Here is an 18,084-nt window from a genome sequence, read left to right as displayed (position 1 = left end):
TAGTGCTCACTTAGAATGATGGAAACAATACACCTAAAGAATATGCAGCATTCACTTGCCCACTCATATCTCAAAAAGAGGAACTTTCAACACTAGTTATCTTTTCAAAAATAATCAGAGAGAACTCTCAGCCATTTCAATTCTAGCCTAGGAAAAAGAGGGAAAATACATTTGAAGGTTTCTGGCTCATGTGATACATTTGCAAACCAGGACCAAGATGATATGACTCTCATTTATTAGAGACTATTGCAAAGCTTTGCAGGCTATTAAGCAGGCTGTTCAATTCAGGGTGATATGGACATGTGCATATTGGCCAATTATATATGCTCAGATTGTATGTCATTTTTCTTTCTGCATTTTAGTCTAAGTGTCAGATAGGTGTTTCATGATGTTTTATAAACACTTCTGTTCACATTAACATTGTTCATTGATTTGGCAAGGAATGAAGGGGGTCAGTTTCATGATTTTATTTGTATATTACCTATTCCACAAAGGATTTGAAATGCCTTACCAAATTTTATGCAGTGTAAAGGGGTAAACCAATATTTGACACAATCATTATAAATTGAGGATAATCTGAAGAAAATAATAAATCCAGGAGACAGATTAGCACACTGATATGGTTTGGCTCTGTGTCCCCACCCAAATTTCATCTTGAATTTTACTCCCATAATTTCCATGTGTTGTGGGAGGGACCCAGTGGGAGATCATTTGAATCATGGGAGTGGTTTCTTCCATACTGTTCTTATTGTAGTGAATAAGTCTCATGAGATCTGATGGTTTTATCAGGGGTTTCCACTTTTATATCTTCCTCATTTTTTCTCTTGCCACCACCATGTAAGAAGTGCCTTTCGCCTCCCACCATGATTCTGAGCCCTCCCCAGCCATGTGGAACTGTAAATCCAATTAAACCTCTTTTTCTTCCCAGTCTCGGGTATGTCTTTATCAGCAGCACGAAAACAGACTAATACAGTAAATTGGTATGAGGAGTGGGGTGTTGCTGAAAAGATAGCCAAAAATGTGGAAGCAATCTTGGAACTGGATATCAGGGAGAGGTTGGAGCAGTTTGGAGGGCTCAAAAGAAGACAGGAAATGTGGGAAAGTTTGAAACTTCCTAGAGACTTGTTGAATGGCCTTGACAAGAATGCTGATAGTGATAAAAACAATAAGGTCCAGGCTGAGGTGGTCTCAGATGGGGATGAAGAAACTGTTGGGAAGTGGAGCAAAGGTGACTCTTGTTATGTCTTAGCAAAGAGACTGGTGGCATTTTGCCCCTGCTGTAGAGATTTGTGGAACTTTGAACTTGAGAGAAATGATTTGGGGTATCTGGTAAAAGAAATTTCTAAGCAGCAAAACATTCAAAAGGTGACTTGGGTGTTGTTAAAAGCATTCTGTTTTAAAAGAGAAACGGCATAAAAGTTCAGAAAATTTGCAGCCTGACAATGCAATAGAAAAGAAAAACCCATTTTTTTTTGAGGAGAAATTCAAGCTGGCTGCAGAAATTTGCATAAGTAACAAGGAGCCAAATGTTAATCCCCAAGACAATGGGGGAAATGTCTCCAGAGCATGTCATAGGTCTTCATGGCAGCCCCTCCCATCACAGACCCAGAAGCCTAGGAGGAAAAAAAACAGTCATGTGGGCCAGTCCCCATCCTGGGTCCCCATCCTGTGTGCAGCCTAGGAACTTGGTGCCCTGCATCTCAGCCACTCCAGCTATTGCTAAAAGGGGCTGAGGTACAGCTCAGCCCACGGTTTCAGAGGGTGCAAGCCCCAAACCTTGGCAGCTTTCATGTGGTGTTAAGCCTGTGTGTACACAGAAGTTAAGAATTGAGGTTTGGGAACCTCCACTTATATTTCAGAAGATACGTGGAAATGCCTGGATACCCAGGCAAACATTTGCTGCAGGGGCGGGGCCCTCATGGAGAGCCTCTGCTAGGGCAATGAGGAAGGGAAATGTGGGGTTGGAACCCCCACACAGAGTCTCCAATGGGGCACCGCCTAGTGGAGCTGTGAGAGGAGGACCACTGTCCTCCAGACCCCACAATGGTAGATCCACTGACAGCTTGCACCATGTGCCTGGAAAAGCCACAGACACTCAACACCAGCCTGTGAAAGCAGTCAGGGTTGGAGGTGGTGGTGGCTATACCCTATAAAGCCACAAGGGCAGAGCTGCATCAGCATGACCTGGATGTGAGACATTCAGTCAAAGGAGGTATTTTGAAGCTTTAGAATTTGACTTCCCTGGTGGATTTTAGACTTGCATGGGCCCTGTAACCCCTTTGTTTTGGCCAATTTCTCCCATTTGGAACTGCTGTATTTACCCAATGCCTAAACCCCCATTGTATCTAAGAAGTAACTAGCTTGATTTTGATTTTACAGGCTCATAGGCAAAAGGGACTTGCCTTGTCTGAGATGAGACTTTGGACTGTGGACTTTTGGTTAATTCTGAAATGAGTTAAGACTTTGGGGGACTGTTGGGAAGGCATGATTGCTTTTGAAATGGGAGGACATGAGATTTGGAGGGGCCAGGGGTGGAATGTTATGGTTTGGCTCTGTGTCCCCACCCAAATCTCATCTTGAATTATACTCCCATAATTCCAAAGTGTCGTGAGAGGGACCTGGTGGGAAACAATTTGAATTATGAGGCCAGTTTCCCCTATACTGTTCTTGTGGTAGTGAGTAAGTCTCATGAGATCTCATGGTTTTATCAGGGTTTCTGCTTTTGCATCTTCCTCATTTTCTCTTGCTGCTGCCATGTAAGAAGTGCCTTTCATGAGCATAAGGAAGAAGTATGCTTGCTGGACCAGCAGGCTATCCTTCTTCTGACGATATGGACTGCAAGTGCCTATGTTTACTTTGACCAAGATGGCCTTTCTTTTCACAGAAAGCCAGGATTCACCCCTTGAATTTCATAAGACCTCTCTTTGCAGTGGGTTAGATACTCTTTTATATTTTTATACTCTGTCAGGAAAACATATTTTTTTCCATTTAAAAATCAATCTTAAAAAAAAAAATCAATCTTTTGGTTGCTTCCAAGATGGCTGAATAGGAACAGCTCTGGTCTGTAGCTCCCAGCGAGATCAAAGCAGAAGGCAGGTGATTTCTGCATTTCCAACTGAGGCACCTGGTTCATCTCACTGGGACTGGTTGGACAGTGGGTGCAGCCCACAGAGGGTGAGCCGAAGCGGGGTGGGGTGTCGCCTCACCCACAAAGTGCAAGGGGTCAGGGAATTTCCCTTTCCTAGACAAGGGAAGCCGTGACAGACTGTACTTGGAGAAATGGTACACTCCTGACAAAATACTGCACTTTTCCCCACAGTCTTGACAACTGAAAGACCAGGAGATACCCTCCCTTGCCTGGCTCAGTAGGTCCCACGCCCATGGAGCCTCGCTCACTGCTAGCACAGCAGTCTGAGATCAACCTGCAATGCTGCTGCTTGACGTGGGGGAGGGTCGTCTGCCACTGAAGAAGCTTGAGTAGCTCACAGTGTAAACAAAGCAACAGGGAAGCTTGAACTGGGCAGAGCCCACCTCAGCTCAGCAAGGCCCGCTGCCTCTCTAGATTCCACCTCTGGGGGCAGCACATAGCAGAACAAAAGGCAGCAGACAGCTTCTGCAGACTTAAACATCCCTGTCTGACAGCTCTGAAGAGAGCAGTGGTTCTCTCAGCACAGTGTTCGAGCTCCAAGAACCAAGAGACCGCCACCTCAAGCAGGTCCCTGACCCCCATGTAGACTGACTGGGAGACACCTCCCAATAGGGGCCGACAGACACTTCAAACAGACAGGTGCCCTCTGGGATGAAGCTTCCAGAGGAGGGATCAGGCAGCAATATTTGTTGTTCTGCAGCCTCCGCTGGTGATACCCAGGCAAACAGGGTCTGGGGTGGACCTCCAGCAAACTCCAACAGACCTGCAGCTGAGGGGCCTGACGGTTAGAAGGAAAACTAACAAACAGAAAGGAATAGCATCAACATCAACAAAAAGGACATCCACACCAAAACCCCATCTGTAGGTCACCAACATCAAAGACCAAAGGTAGATAAAACCACAAAGATGGGGAGAAACTAGAGCAGAAAAGTGGAAAATTCCAAAAACCAGAGTGCCTCTTCTCCTCCAAAGGATCGCAGCTCCTCACCAGCAAGGGAACAAAACTGGATGGAGAATGAGTTTGATGAATTGACAGAAGTAGGCTTCAGAAGGTCAGTAATAACAAACTTCTCCAAGCTAAAGGAGCATGTTCTGACCCATCGCAAGGAGGCTAAAAACCTTGAAAAAAGGTTAGATGAATGGCTAACTAGAATAACCAGTGTAGAGAAGACCTTAAATGACCTGATGGAGCTGAAAACCACAGCATGAGAACTTCGTGATGTATGCACAAGCTTCAGTAGCTGATTTGATCAAGTGGAAGAAAGGATATCAGTGATTGAAGATCAAATTAATGAAATAAAGTGAGAAGACAAGATGAGAGAAAAAAAGAGTGAAAAGAAACGAACAAAGCCTCCAAGAAATATGGGACTATGTGAGAAAAACAAATATATGTTTGATTGGTGTACTGGAAAGTGATGGGGAGAATGGAACCAAGTTAGAAAACACTCTTCAGGATATTATCCAGGACAACTTCCCCAACCTAGCAAGGCAGGCCAACATTCAAATTCAGGAAATACAGAGAACACCACAAAGATACTCCTCAAGAAGAGCAACCCCAAGACACATAATTTTCAGATTAAACAAGTATGAAATGAAGGAAAAAATGTTAAGGGCAGCCAGAGAGAAAAGTCGGGTTACCTACAAAGGGAAGCCCATCAGACTAACGGGATCTCTCAGCAGAAACCCTATGAGCCGGAAGAGAGTGGGGGCCAATATTCAACATTCTTTAAAATTCTTAAAAAAAAAAAAGAATTTTCAACCCAGAATCTCATATCCAGCCAAACTAAGCTTCATAAGTGAAGGAGAAATAAAATCCTTTACAGACAAGCAAATGCTGAGAGGTTTTGTCACCACCAGGCCTGCCTTACAAGAGCTCTTGAAGGAAGCACTAAACATGGCAAGGAACAATCAGTACCAGCCACTGCAAAAATATTCCAAATTGTAAAGACCATCAACACTATGAAGAAACTGCATCAATTAATGGGCAAAATAGCCAGCTAACATCATAATGACAGGATCAAATTCAAACATAACAATATTAACCTTAAATGTAAATGGGCTAAATGCTCCAATTAAAAGACACAGACTGGCAAATTGGATAAAAAGACTGTGCTGTATTCAGGAGACCCATCTCACGTGCAAAGATGCACATAGGCTCAAAATAAAGGGATGAAGGAAGATCTACCGAGCAAATGGAAAGAAAAAAAAAAAAGCAGGGGTTGCAATCCCAGTCTCTGATAAAACAGAATTTAAACCAACAAAGATCAAAAGAGACAAAGACGGCCACAACAAGAAGAGCTAACTACCCTAAATATATATGCACCCAGTACAGGAGCACCCAGATTCATAAAGCAAGTCCTTAGAGACCTACGAAGAGACTTAGAGTCCCACACAATAATAATGGGAGACTGGGAGACACCCCACTGTCAATATTAAACAGATCAATGAGACAGAAGGTTAACAAGGATATCCAGGACTTGAACTCACCTCTAGACCAAGCAGACCCAATAGACATCTACAGAACTCTCCACCCCTAATCAACAGAATATACATTCTTCTCAGCACCACATTGCACTTATTTTAAAATTGACCACGTAATTGGAAGTAAAACACTCCTCAGCAAATGTAAAAGAACAGAAATCACAACATACTGTCTCTCAGACCACAGTGCAATCAAACTAGAACTCAGGATTAAGAAACTCACTCAAATCCACACAACTACATGGAAACTGAACAACCTACTCCTGAATGACTACTGGGTAAATAACAAAATGAAGGCAGAAATAAAGATGTTCTTTGAAACCAATGAGAACAAAGACACAATGTACCAGAATCTCTGGGACACATTTAAAGCAGTGTGTAGAGGGAAATTTATAGCACTAAATGCCCACAAGAGAAAGCAAGAAAGATCTAAAATCGACACCCTAACATCACAATTAAAATAACTAGAGAAGCAAGAGCAAACAAATTCAAAAGCAAGCAGAAGGCAAGAAATAACTGAGATCAGAACAGAACTGATGGAGACAGACACAGAAAACCCTTCAAAAAATCAATGAATCCAGGAGCTGGTTTTTTGAAAAGATCAACAAAATTGATAGACCGCTAGCAAGACTAATAAAGAAGAAAAGAGAGAAGAATCAAATAGATGCAATAAAAAATGATAAGGGGATATCACCACCGATCCCACAGAAATACAAACTACCATCAGAGAATACTGTAAACACCTCTGTGCAAATAAACTAGAAAATCTAGAAGAAATGGATAAATTCCTGGACACATACAACCTCCGAAGACTAAACCAGGAAGAAGTTGAATCTCTGAAGAGACCAATAACAGGTTCTGAAATTGAGGCAATAATTAATAGCCTACCAACCAAAAATGTCCAGGACCAGATGGATTCACAGTCGAATTCTACCAGAGGTACAAAGAGGAGCTGGTACCATTCCTTCTGTAACTATTCCAATCAATAGAAAAAGAGGGAATCCTCCCTAACTCATTTTATGAGGCCAGCATCATCCTGATACCAAAACCTGGCAGAGACACAACAAAAAAAGAGAATTTTAGGCTAATATCCCTGATGAACATCGATGTGAAAATCCTCAATAAAATACTGGCAAACCAAATCCAGCAGCACATCAAAAAGCTTATCCACCAAAACCAAGTCAGCTTCATTCCTGGGATGCAAGACTGGTTCAACATATGCAAATAAATAAATGTAACCCATCACATAAACAGAACCAAGACAAAAACCACATGATTATCTCAATAGATGCAGAAAAGGCCTTTGACAAAATTCAACAGCCTTTCATGCTAAAAACTCTAAATAAATTAGGTATTGATGGAACGTACCTCAAAATAATAAGAGCTATTTATGACAAACCCACAGCCAATATCATACTGAATGGGCAAAACCTGGAAGCATTCCATTTGAAAACCAGCACAAGATAAGAACGCCCTCTCTCACCACTCCTATTCAACATAGTGTTGGAAGTTCTGGCTAGGGCAATCAGGCAAGAGAAAGAAATAAAGCGTATCCAATTAGGAAAAGAGGAAGTCAAATTGTCTCTGTTTGCAGATGACACGATTGTATATTTAGAAAACCCCATCGTCTCAGCCCAGAATCTCCTCAAGCTGATAAGCAACTTCAGCAAAGTCTCAGGATACAAAATCAATGTGCAAAAATCACAGGCATTCCTGTACACCAATAATAGGCAGAGAGCCAAATCATGAGTGAACTCCCATTCACAATTACTACAAAGAGAATAAAATACCTAGGAATCCAACTTACAAGGGATGTGAAGGACCTCTTCAAGGAGAACTACGAACCACTGCTCAATGAAATAAAAGAGGACACAAACAAATGGAAGAACATTCCATGCTCATGGATAGGAAGAATCAATATCGTGAAAATGGTCATACTGTAATTTATAGATTCAATGCTATCCCCATCAAGCTACCATTGACTTTCTTCACAGACATGGAAAAAGCTACTTTAAAGCTCACATGGAACCAAAAAAGAGCCTGCATAGCCAAGACAATCCTAAGCAAAAAGAACAAAGCTGGAGGCATCATGCTACCTGACTTCAAACCATACTACAAGGCTACAGTAAGTAAAACAGCATGGTACTGATACCAAAACAGATATATAGACCAATGGAACAGAACAGAGGCCTCAGAAATAACACCACACATCTGCAACCATCTGATCTTTGACAAACCTGACAAAAACAAGCAATGGGGAAAGGATTCCCTATTTAATAAATGATGCTGGGAAAACTGGCTAGCCATATGTAGAAAGCTGAAACTGGATCCCTTCCTTACACCTTATACAAAAATTTGCTCAAGAAAGATTAAAGACTTAAATGTAAGACCTAACACCTAGAAGAAAACCTACACAATACCATTCAGGACATAGGCATGGGCAAAGACTTTATGACTAAAACACCAAAAGCAATGGCAACAAAAGACAAAACAGACAAATTGAATCTAATTAAACTAAAGAGTTTCTACATAGCAAAGGAAACTATCATCAGAGTGAACAGGCAACCTACAGAGTGGGAAAAAATTTTTGCAATCCACCCATCTGACAAAGGGCTAATATCTTTGTAGAATCTACAAAGAACTTAAACAAATTTACAAGAAAAAAACAAACCCATCAAAAAAGTGGGCAAAGATATGAACAGACACCTCTCAAGACATTTATGCAGCCAACAGACATATGAAAAAATGCTCATCATCACTGGTCATCAGAGAAATGCAAATCAAAACCACAATGAGATACCATCTCACGCCAGATAGAATGGTGATCATTAAAAAGTCAGCAAACAACAGATGCTGGAGAGGATGTGGAGAAATAGGAACACCTTTACACTGTTGGTGGCACTGTAAACTAGTTCAACCATTGTGGAAGACAGTGTGGCGATTCCTCAAGGATCTAGAACTAGAAATACCATTTGACCTAGTGATCTCATTAGTGGATATATACCCAAAGGATTATAAATCATGCTACTATAAAGACACATGCACACGTATGTTTATTGCAGCACTATTCACAATACCAAAGATTGGAACCAACCCAAATGTCCATCAATAATAGACTGGATAAAGAAAATGTGGCACATATACACCATGGAATACTATGCAGCCATAAAAAAGGATGAATTCATGTCCTTTGCAGGGATGTGGATGAAGCTGGAAACCATCATTCTAAGCAAACTATCATGAGGACATAAAACCAAACACTGCATGTTCTCACTCATAGGTGGGAGTTGAACAATGAGAACTCATGGACACAGTGCAAGGAACATCACACACCGGGGCCTGTCAGGGGTTGGGGGGCTGGGGAGGGATAGCATTAGGAGAAATACCTAATGTAAATGATGAGTTGATGGGTGCAGCAAACCAACATGGCACATATATACCTATGTAACAAACTTGCACGTTGTGCACATGTACCCTAGAACTTAAATTATAATAAAAAAAAAAAGAAAAAAAGAAGTGCCTTTCACCTCCTGCCACGATTCTAAGGCCTCTCAGCCATGTGGAACTGTAAGTCCAATTAAACCTCTTTTTCTTCCCAGTCTCGGGTATGTCTTTATCAGCAGCATGAAAATGAACTAATACACACACACAGAAGTATATCTTTACAGTTCCCAGGATGGACTGCAAGTTTGGCTCTAAATTTCCTTTGCCTGGCCAAAACAAAAAACACATTTTATTATAAGGTTCACAGGCTTTTAATTGAAAAAAAAATAGACGAGTTATTCAACATGAAAACTCTTTTTCAGACAAAGTTCTACAAAGTCTATTTCTCACAAGTAGGACTTTGGCAAGGATTGTGCAACTGACAATTCAAAGTCATTTATTCCATGGTGAGAAACCGGAGTACAGATCTTTACCAGTTAGGGGATGATCCATGTGTTTTGATAATCACCTTGGTGGTGATCAGACTAAAGGTTTCCTCTGAAAACCATTAACTGCACACCATAGCTGATAGGATGCACTGAAGTCCTTACCGCTGACCGCATGGATGAGAGCTAGGCCAGAGCATTGGCAGGCGGAGTTTATAACATGGGGCAGGAAGCATTGAAATTCTATTCCACCTCTTGGTGTATCAGGTCAGGAGTCAAATCATCTCCTATCTTCCTCTTCTGGATCACTTTCCTCCTGAAGTGTCTGGCATAGATGTCTAGGTATAGCTGGGCATGGTGGTGTGTGCCTATAGACCCAGCTACTTGAGAGGCTGAGGTGGGAGGATTGCTTGAGCGCAGGAGTTTGAGGCTGCAGTGAGCCATGATCGCACCATTGCTCTCCAGCCTGGGTGACAGAGCAAGACCCTGTCTCTCTTTCTAAAAAGAGAAAAAGAAAAAGAAAAAAAGGTGTCCAGGTGTGTTCTGGTCACTGCTGCTGACTGCCAAATTTAACAGCTAGAAAAAAAAAGTTTGGACTCTACGGATCATAAATTTGGATAAGACACGAGGGAATGGCTTGTCTCATGTTCACAATGTCTGAAGTCTTGGATGGGGAGAGTCGTCAACCAGGAGTAATTTGAGAGTTATGGGCTGGAGCCACCTTGAGGCATCTTTATTCATAGGCTAGCAATTGATGTTGGCTGTTGGCTGAGATGTCAGCTGGAGCTGTCAACTGGGAGACCTGTCTGATATCCCAGCATAGGACACTAGACCTCTCACAAAGTGGCGAGGGCTCCAGAAGCAAGTGTCCCAGCTGACAAAAAGAAAAGTTTCATAGCCTTCTATGACATGCACTTAGAAGTGGTAATGTGTCACTTCCAGCCCATTCTGTTGATTACAAGTGAGTCATGAGTCCACTCAGTTTCAAGGGAGAGGGCCCAGATCCCATATCTCCATGGGAAGAGTGCCAAGAACACCTCGTAGAAAGGCTTGTGGATAGGAGATATTGGTGTGGTCATCCTTGGAAAACAGTCTTCCCCAGTGTGCAAGAGTGGCTTCCTGCTCTGCATTGTGGCTTAATTATTGTTGAAATACCAGGCAAGAAAAGGTAGGATCCAGGGAAACAAATGTATCCAGGATGTTTTGATCTGCCTTTTCTAGGAAAAAAGGAAACCCTCAAAGCCTCTGAGACTAGGTCACCCCAGTGGGACTAGAAGTTCCACATGGAACCTTCTGCAAACTCCTCTGCAATAGATGGACTGTGCATTTTCCAAATGTGTCTTTATATCATCTCCTTTCTGACCTTGGGAAGATAGTAACTGACTGTGGAGTAGGAAATCTAGAACCCTGAATGTTTTAAAATATACTACAGATACAACTAATGAAAAGAAGGCTCCTGGCCGGGCGTGGTGGCTCACGCTTGTAATCCCAGCACTTTGGGAGGCCGAGGCGGGCGGATCATGAGGTCAGGAGATCGAGACCACGGTGAAACCCCGTCTCTACTAAAAATACAAAAAAAAAATTAGCCGGGCGTGGTGGCGGGCGCCTGTAGTCCCAGCCACTTGGAGAGGCTGAGGCAGGAGAATGGCATGAACCTGGGAGGCGGAGCTTGCAGTGAGCCGAGATTGCGCCACTGCACTCCAGCCTGGGCGACAGAGCGAGACTCCGTCTCAAAAAAAAAAAAAAAAGAAGGCTCCTAAGGAAAATATAGACCCGTAATGGCTTAATCCTAAAAGGTATTAGGCTATAATATTTTATTACAAAGGCTATATTTATTACAAAATGTATTTAAATGCTTAATATTTATTTAAATAAATAATATTTATTTTATTATTAATAATTAATATTTAAATAAATATAATATTTCTTACAAAAATTAAAAACTGGGACTTTGTATTTAAAGGTGAGACATTAAATTCTTTTTAAAAAGTGCACGTTTAAGATTTTTTTCTTAAGTCAACTGAACCAGTTCATCAGTTTCACTATGAATGTGTTGATGCACCAAGTATTTACTTTCTAGAACATCTAGTAGATGTCACGAAAAAATTATACCAAGTTGAAAAATGTCACTGAATCAGAGGCATATGATTGGTTATGTAGTCATCTGTGCCAAGTGGGTACATAGCAATACCAAATGAATAGAGCTGCCATGTTCCCTTGCTGGGTTCCAGCAAAAACACTCATCTTCACTGTCATCTCTCTTTGAGACCTCTTAGAGAGGACTTTGATGAGTGTATGGTATTATACGCACTAGTCTAACAATACACATTTGCTCAAGGATTGGGTTATGAGCAGGCTCTTCACCTTTCAGGTAAACAATTACACAATCAGTAGAAGGATGGAAGTGTCCTATCTATGAACAAGTATTTCCCAAAGCAATCATCTCTTTATTCAACTCACACAATGAGAAGTTAGTTCCTCTATGCCATAGAGCAATCTCTTTGAAGTCTTCAGTAATGTTGAGGGCTTTAATATTGAGGGCTTTATCAAACTAAACATTCAAGTGTCTTAGGCTTTCCCCTTAGTTCTTTGAACAAATTGGTTGCTGTGAAGTATGTTAGTATTCAGAATGAATGGATAGCATGATGGGGGATGTCTAGGTGGTTCTAGAATTTAGATTGTGGTTTCCATAACAAAGTATGGCAGTCTTGGCATTAGGGAAGAGAAATGATTTCTAAGTAACTTTGCAAAGTTTACTGAAGCCTTAAGAATGTAGGAAGTGGCCACAAAAGGAGGTATACAAAACATTCCTCTGTCTTTATTCCTCTTTATACAAACGTATTCACTTTCCCATCAGTAAGTCATAAAATACTTCTCATCTTGCATTAGAGTAGGACACCTACTATAACAAATAGGCTACAAAATGTATAATGGCTCAAACACCTAGAAGTTTATTTCTTATTTACTAAACAATGCTAGATCCATGAACACGTTAATATCATAACCCTCTTTTTTTTTTGTCTTAAAGTTTATTTAAATCAGCTTCTAGATATGGTCTGTACCTTATAATTTTTTTTTATTATTATACTTTAGGTTTTAGGATACATGTGCATAATGTGCAGGTTTGTTACATATGTATCCATGTGCCATGTTGTTTTGCTGCACCCATTAACTTGTCATTTAGCATTAGGTATATCTCCTAAAGCTGTCCCTCCCCCCTCCCCCCACCCCACAACAGTCCCCAGAGTGTGATGTTTCCCTTCCTGTGTCCATGAGTTCTCATTGTTCAATTCTCACCTGTGAGTGAGAACATGCGGTGTTTGGTTTTTTTGTCCTTGGGATAGTTTACTGAGAATGATGGTTTCCAGCTTCATCCATGTCCCTACAAAGGACATGAACTCATCATTTTTTATGGCTGCATAGTATTCCATGGTGTATATGTGCCACATTTTCTTAATCCAGTCTATCGTTGTTGGACATTTGGGTTGGTTCCAAGTCTTTGCTATTGTGAATAGTGCCGCAATAAACATATGTTTGCATGTGTCTTTATAGTAGCATGATTTATAGTCCTTTGGGTATATACCCAGCAATGGGATGGCTGGGTCAAATGGTATTTCTAGTTCTAGATCCCTGAGGAATCACCACACTGACTTCCACAATGGTTGAACTAGTTTACAGTCCCACCAACAGTGTAAAAGTGTTCCTATTTCTCCACATCCTCTCCAGCACCTGTTGTTCCCTGACTTTTTAATGATCGCCATTCTAACTGGTGTGAGATGGTATCTCATTGTGGTTTTGATTTGCATTTCTCTGACGGCCAGTGATGATGAGCATTTTTTCATGTGTTTTTTGGCTGCATAAATGTCTTCTTTTTGACAAGTGTCTGTTCATGTCCTTCACCCACTGTTTGATGGGGTTGTTTTTTTCTTGTAAATTTGTTTGAGTTCACTGTAGATTCTGGATATTAGCCCTTTGTCAGATGAGTAGGTTGCAAAAATTTTCTCCCATTCTGTAGGTTGTCTGTTCACTCTGATGGTAGTTTCTTTTGCTGTGCAGAAGCTCTTTAATTAGATCCCATTTGTCAATTTTGGCTTTTGTTGCCACTGCTTTTGGTGTTTTAGACATGAAGTCCTTGCCCACGCCTATGTCCTGAATGGTATTGCCTAGGTTTTCTTGTAGGATTTTAATGGTTTTAGGTCTAACATGTAAGTCTTTAATCTGTCTTGAATTAATTTTTGTATAAGGTGTAAGGAAGGGATCTAGTTTCAGCTTTCTACATATGGCCAGCCAATTTTCCCAGCACTATTTATTAAATAGGGAATCCTTTCCCCATTTCTTGTTTTTGTCAGGTTTGTCAAAGATCAGATAGTTGTAGATATGCGGCATTATTTCTGAGGGCTCTATTCTGTTCCATTGATCTATGTCTCTGTTGTGGTACCCGTACCATGCTGTTTTGGTTACTGTAGCCTTGTAGTATAGTTTGAAGTCAGGTAGCATGATGCCTCCAGCTTTGTTCTTTTGGCTTAGGATTGACTTGGCGATGCAGGCTCTTTTTTGGTTCCATATGAACTTTAAAGTAGTTTTTTCAAATTCTGTGAAGAAAGTCATTGGTAGCTTGATGGGGATGGCATTGAATCTATAAATTACCTTGGGCAGTATGGCCATTTTCATGATATTGATTCTTCCAACCCGTGGGCATGGAATGTTCTTCCATTTGTTTGTATCTTCTTTTATTTCATTGAGCAGTGGTTTGTAGTTCTCCTTGAAGAGGTCCTTCACATCCCTTGTAAGTTGGATTCCTAGGTATTTTATTCTCTTTGAAGCAATTGTGAATGGGAGTTCACTCATGATTTGGCTCTGTGTTTGTCTGTGATTGGTGTACAAGAATGCTTGTGATTTTTGTACATTGATTTTGTATCCTGAGACTTTGCTGAAGTTGCTAATCAGCTTAAGGAAATTTTGGGCTGAGACGATGGGGTTTTCTAGATATACAATCATGTCATCTGCAAACAGGGACAATTTGACTTCCTCTTTTCCTAATTGAATACCCTTTATTTCCTTCTCCTGCCTGATTGCCCTGGCCAGAACTTCCAGCACTATGTTGAATAGGAGTGGTGAGAGAGGGCATCCCTGTCTTGTGCCAGTTTTCAAAGGGAATGCTTCCAGTTTTTGCCCATTCAGTATGATATTGGCTGTGGGTTTGTCATAGATAGCTCTTATTATTTTGAGATACATCCCATCAATACATAATTTATTGAGAGTTTTTAGCATGAAGGTTGTTGAATTTTGTCAAAGGCCTTTTCTGCATCTATTGAGATAATCATGTGGTTTTTGTCTTTGGTTCTGTTTATATGCTGGATTATATTTATTGATTTGCATATGTTGAGCCAGCCTTGCATCCCAGGGATGAAGCCCACTTGATCATGGTGTGTAAGCTTTTCAATGTGCTGCTGGATTCAGTTTGCCAGTATTTTATTGAGGATTTTTGCATCAATGTTCATCAAGGATATTGGTCTGAAATTCTCTTTTTTGGTTATGTCTCTGCCAGGCTTTGGTATCAGGACAATGCTGGCCTCATAAAATGTGTTAGGGAAGATTCCCTCTTTTTCTATTGATTGGAATAGTTTCAGAAGGAATGGTACCACTTCCTCCTTGTACCTCTGGTAGAATTCGGCTGTGAACCCATCAGGTCCTGGACTCTTTTTGGTTGGTAAGCTATTGATGATTGCCACAATTTCAGAGCCTGTTATTGGTCTATTCAGAGATTCAACTTCTTCCTGGTTTAGTCTTGGGAGGGTGTATTTGTTGAGGAATTTATCCATTTCTTCTAGATTTTCTAGTTTATTTGCATAGAGGTGTTTGTAGTATTCTCTGATGGTAAATTGTATTTCTGTGGGATCAGTGGTGATATCCCCTTTTTCATTTTTTATTGCATCTATTCGATTCTTCTCTCTTTTCCTCTTTATTAGTCTTGCTAGCGGTCTATCAATTTTGTTGATCTTTTCAAAAAACCAGCTCCTGGATTCGTTAATTTTTTGAAGGGTTTTTTGTGTCTCTATTTCCTTCAGTTCTGCTCTGATTTTAGTTATTTCTAGCCTTCTGCTAGCTTTTGAATGTGTTTCAACCTGCAGCTGAGGGTCCTCTCTGGTAGAAGGAAAACTAACAAACAGAAAGGACGTCCACACCAAAAACCCATCTGTACATCACCATCATCAAAGACCAAAAGTAGATAAAACCAAAAAGATGGGGAAAAAACAGAGCAGAAAAACTGGAAACTCTAAAAGCCAGAGCACCTCTCCTCCTCCAAAGGAACACAGTTCCTCACCAGCAATAGAACAAAGCTGGACGGAGAATGACTTTGACGAGTTGAGAGGAGAAGGCTTCAGACGATCAAACTACTCCGAGCTACGGGAGGAAATTCAAAACAATAGCAAAGAAGTTAAAAACTTTGAAAAAAAATTAGACGAATGGATAACTAGAATAACCAATGGAGAGAAGGGCTTAAAGGAGCTGATGGAGCTGAAAGCCAAGTATCGAGAACTACGGGAAGATTGCAGAAGCCTCGGTAGCCGATGCGATCAACTGGAAGAAAGGGTATCAGCGATGGAAGATGAAATGAATGAAATGAAGTGAGAAGGCAAGTTTAGAGAAAAAAGAATAAAAAGAAATGAACAAAGCCTCCAAGAAATTTGGGACTATGTGAAAAGACCAAACCTACGTCTGATTGGTGTACCTGAAAATGACGGGGAGAATGGAACCAAGTTGGAAAACACTCTGTAAGATATTATCCAGGAGAACTTCCCCAATCTAGCAAGGCAGGCCAACATTCAGATTCAGGAAATACAGAGAACGCCACAAAGATACTCCTTGAGAAGAGCAACTCCAAGACACCTAATTGTCAGATTCACCAAAGTTGAAATGAAGGAAAAAATGTTAAGGACAGCCAGAGAGAAAGGTCAGGTTACCCACAAAGGGAAGCCCATCAGACTAACAGCTGATCTCTCAGCAGAAACTCTACAAGCCAGAAGAGAGTGGGGGCCGATATTCAACATTCTTAAAGAAAAGAATTTTCAACCCAGAATTTCATATCCAGCCAAACAAAGCTTCATAAGTGAAGGAGAAATAAAATACTTTACAGACAAGCAAATGCTGAGTGATTTTGTCACCACCAGGCCTGCTCTAAAAGAGCTCCTGAAGGAAGCACTAAACATGGAAAGGAACAACCGGTACCAGCCCCTGCAAAAACATGCCAAATTGTAAAGACCATCAAGGCTAGGAAGAAACTGCATCAACTAACGAGCAAAATAACCAACTAACATCATAATGACAGGATCAAATTCACACACAACAATATTAACTTTAAATGTAAATGGGCTAAATGCTCCAATTAAAAGACACAGACTGGCAAACTGGATAAGGAGTCAAGACCCATCAGTGTGCTGTATTCAGGAAACCCATTTCACATGCAGAGACACACATAGACTCAAAATAAAGGGATGGAGGAAGATCTATCAAGCAAATGGAAAACAAAAAAAGGCAGGGGTTGCAATCCTAGTCTCTGATAAAACAGACTTTAAACCAACAAAGATCAAAAGAGACAAAGAAGGCCATTACATACTGGTAAAGGGATCAATTCAACAAGAAGAGCTAACTATCCTAAATATATATGCACCCAACACAGGAGCACCCAGATTCATAAAGCAAGTCCTCAGTGACCTACAAAGGGACTTAAACTCCCACACAATAATAATGGGAGATTTTAACACCCCACTGTCAACATTAGACAGATCAACAAGACAGAAACTTAACAAGGATATCCAGGAATTGAACTCAGCTCTGCACAAAGTGGACCTAATAGACATCTACAGAACTCTCCACCCCAAATCAACAGAATATACATTTTTTTCAGCACCATGCCACACCTATTCCAAAATTGACCACATAGTTGGAAGTAAAGCTCTCCTCAGCAAATGTAAAAGAACAGAAATTATAACAAACTGTCTCTCAGACCACAGTGCAATCAAACTAGAACTTAGGATTAAGAAACTCACTCAAAACCGCTCAACTACATGGAAACTGAACAACCTGCTCCTGAATGACTATTGGGTACATAATGAAATGAAGGCAGAAATAAAGATGTTCTTTGAAACCAACAAGAACAAAGACACAACATACCAGAATCTCTGGGACATATTCAAAGCAGTGTGTAGAGGGAAATTTATAGCACTAAATGCCCACAAGAGAAAGCAGGAAAGATGCAAAACTGACACCCTAACATCATAACCCTCTTTTATGTGGTCACTCAGGGACTCAGGCTGTTGAGGGCTCTGCCATCATGAATGGGTGGCCTCCAAGGTCATCCTAAGAGTTATCTCCATTCTAACCAGTCCAGCCAGAAAGGCAGAACAGGCATGGAGGAGAAAGATATCCATGGATAAATCATCCTCTTAAAGTCATTGTAGGCTGGGCACGGTGGCTCACGCTTGTAATCCCAGCACTTTGGGAGGCCGAGGCGGGCAGATCACGAGGTCAGGAGATTGAGACCATGGTGAAACCCTGTCTCTACTAAAAAATACAAAAAAAAAA

At 40.9% G+C, this 18,084-nt stretch overlaps 1 protein-coding gene across 4 annotated transcripts in view; it reads left to right on the top strand.

The window, feature by feature from the left end:
• Window positions 1–18,084, top strand: part of LOC116463211 (estrogen receptor) — a 311,141-nt gene that overhangs the window by 281,635 nt on the left and 11,422 nt on the right. Inside the window, exon 7 of one of the 4 annotated variants that reach the window (XM_058434503.1) lies at window positions 3,320–3,369. The exons of the other annotated variants lie outside the window; for them this stretch is intronic. Within the exon in view, the coding sequence (XP_058290486.1) occupies window positions 3,320–3,369 (50 nt within the window). Of the gene's footprint in view, window positions 1–3,319; window positions 3,370–18,084 lie in introns of those variants that run through there. 4 annotated transcript variants of the gene reach the window in all.

The sequence above is a fragment of the Hylobates moloch genome, unplaced genomic scaffold (genome assembly GCF_009828535.3).
Source record: "Hylobates moloch isolate HMO894 unplaced genomic scaffold, HMol_V3 SCAFFOLD_29, whole genome shotgun sequence".
Lineage (NCBI taxonomy): Eukaryota > Metazoa > Chordata > Mammalia > Primates > Hylobatidae > Hylobates > Hylobates moloch.
The sequence above is the reverse complement of the archived record's forward strand: the minus strand, read 5'-3'. Positions and strand labels throughout refer to the sequence as shown.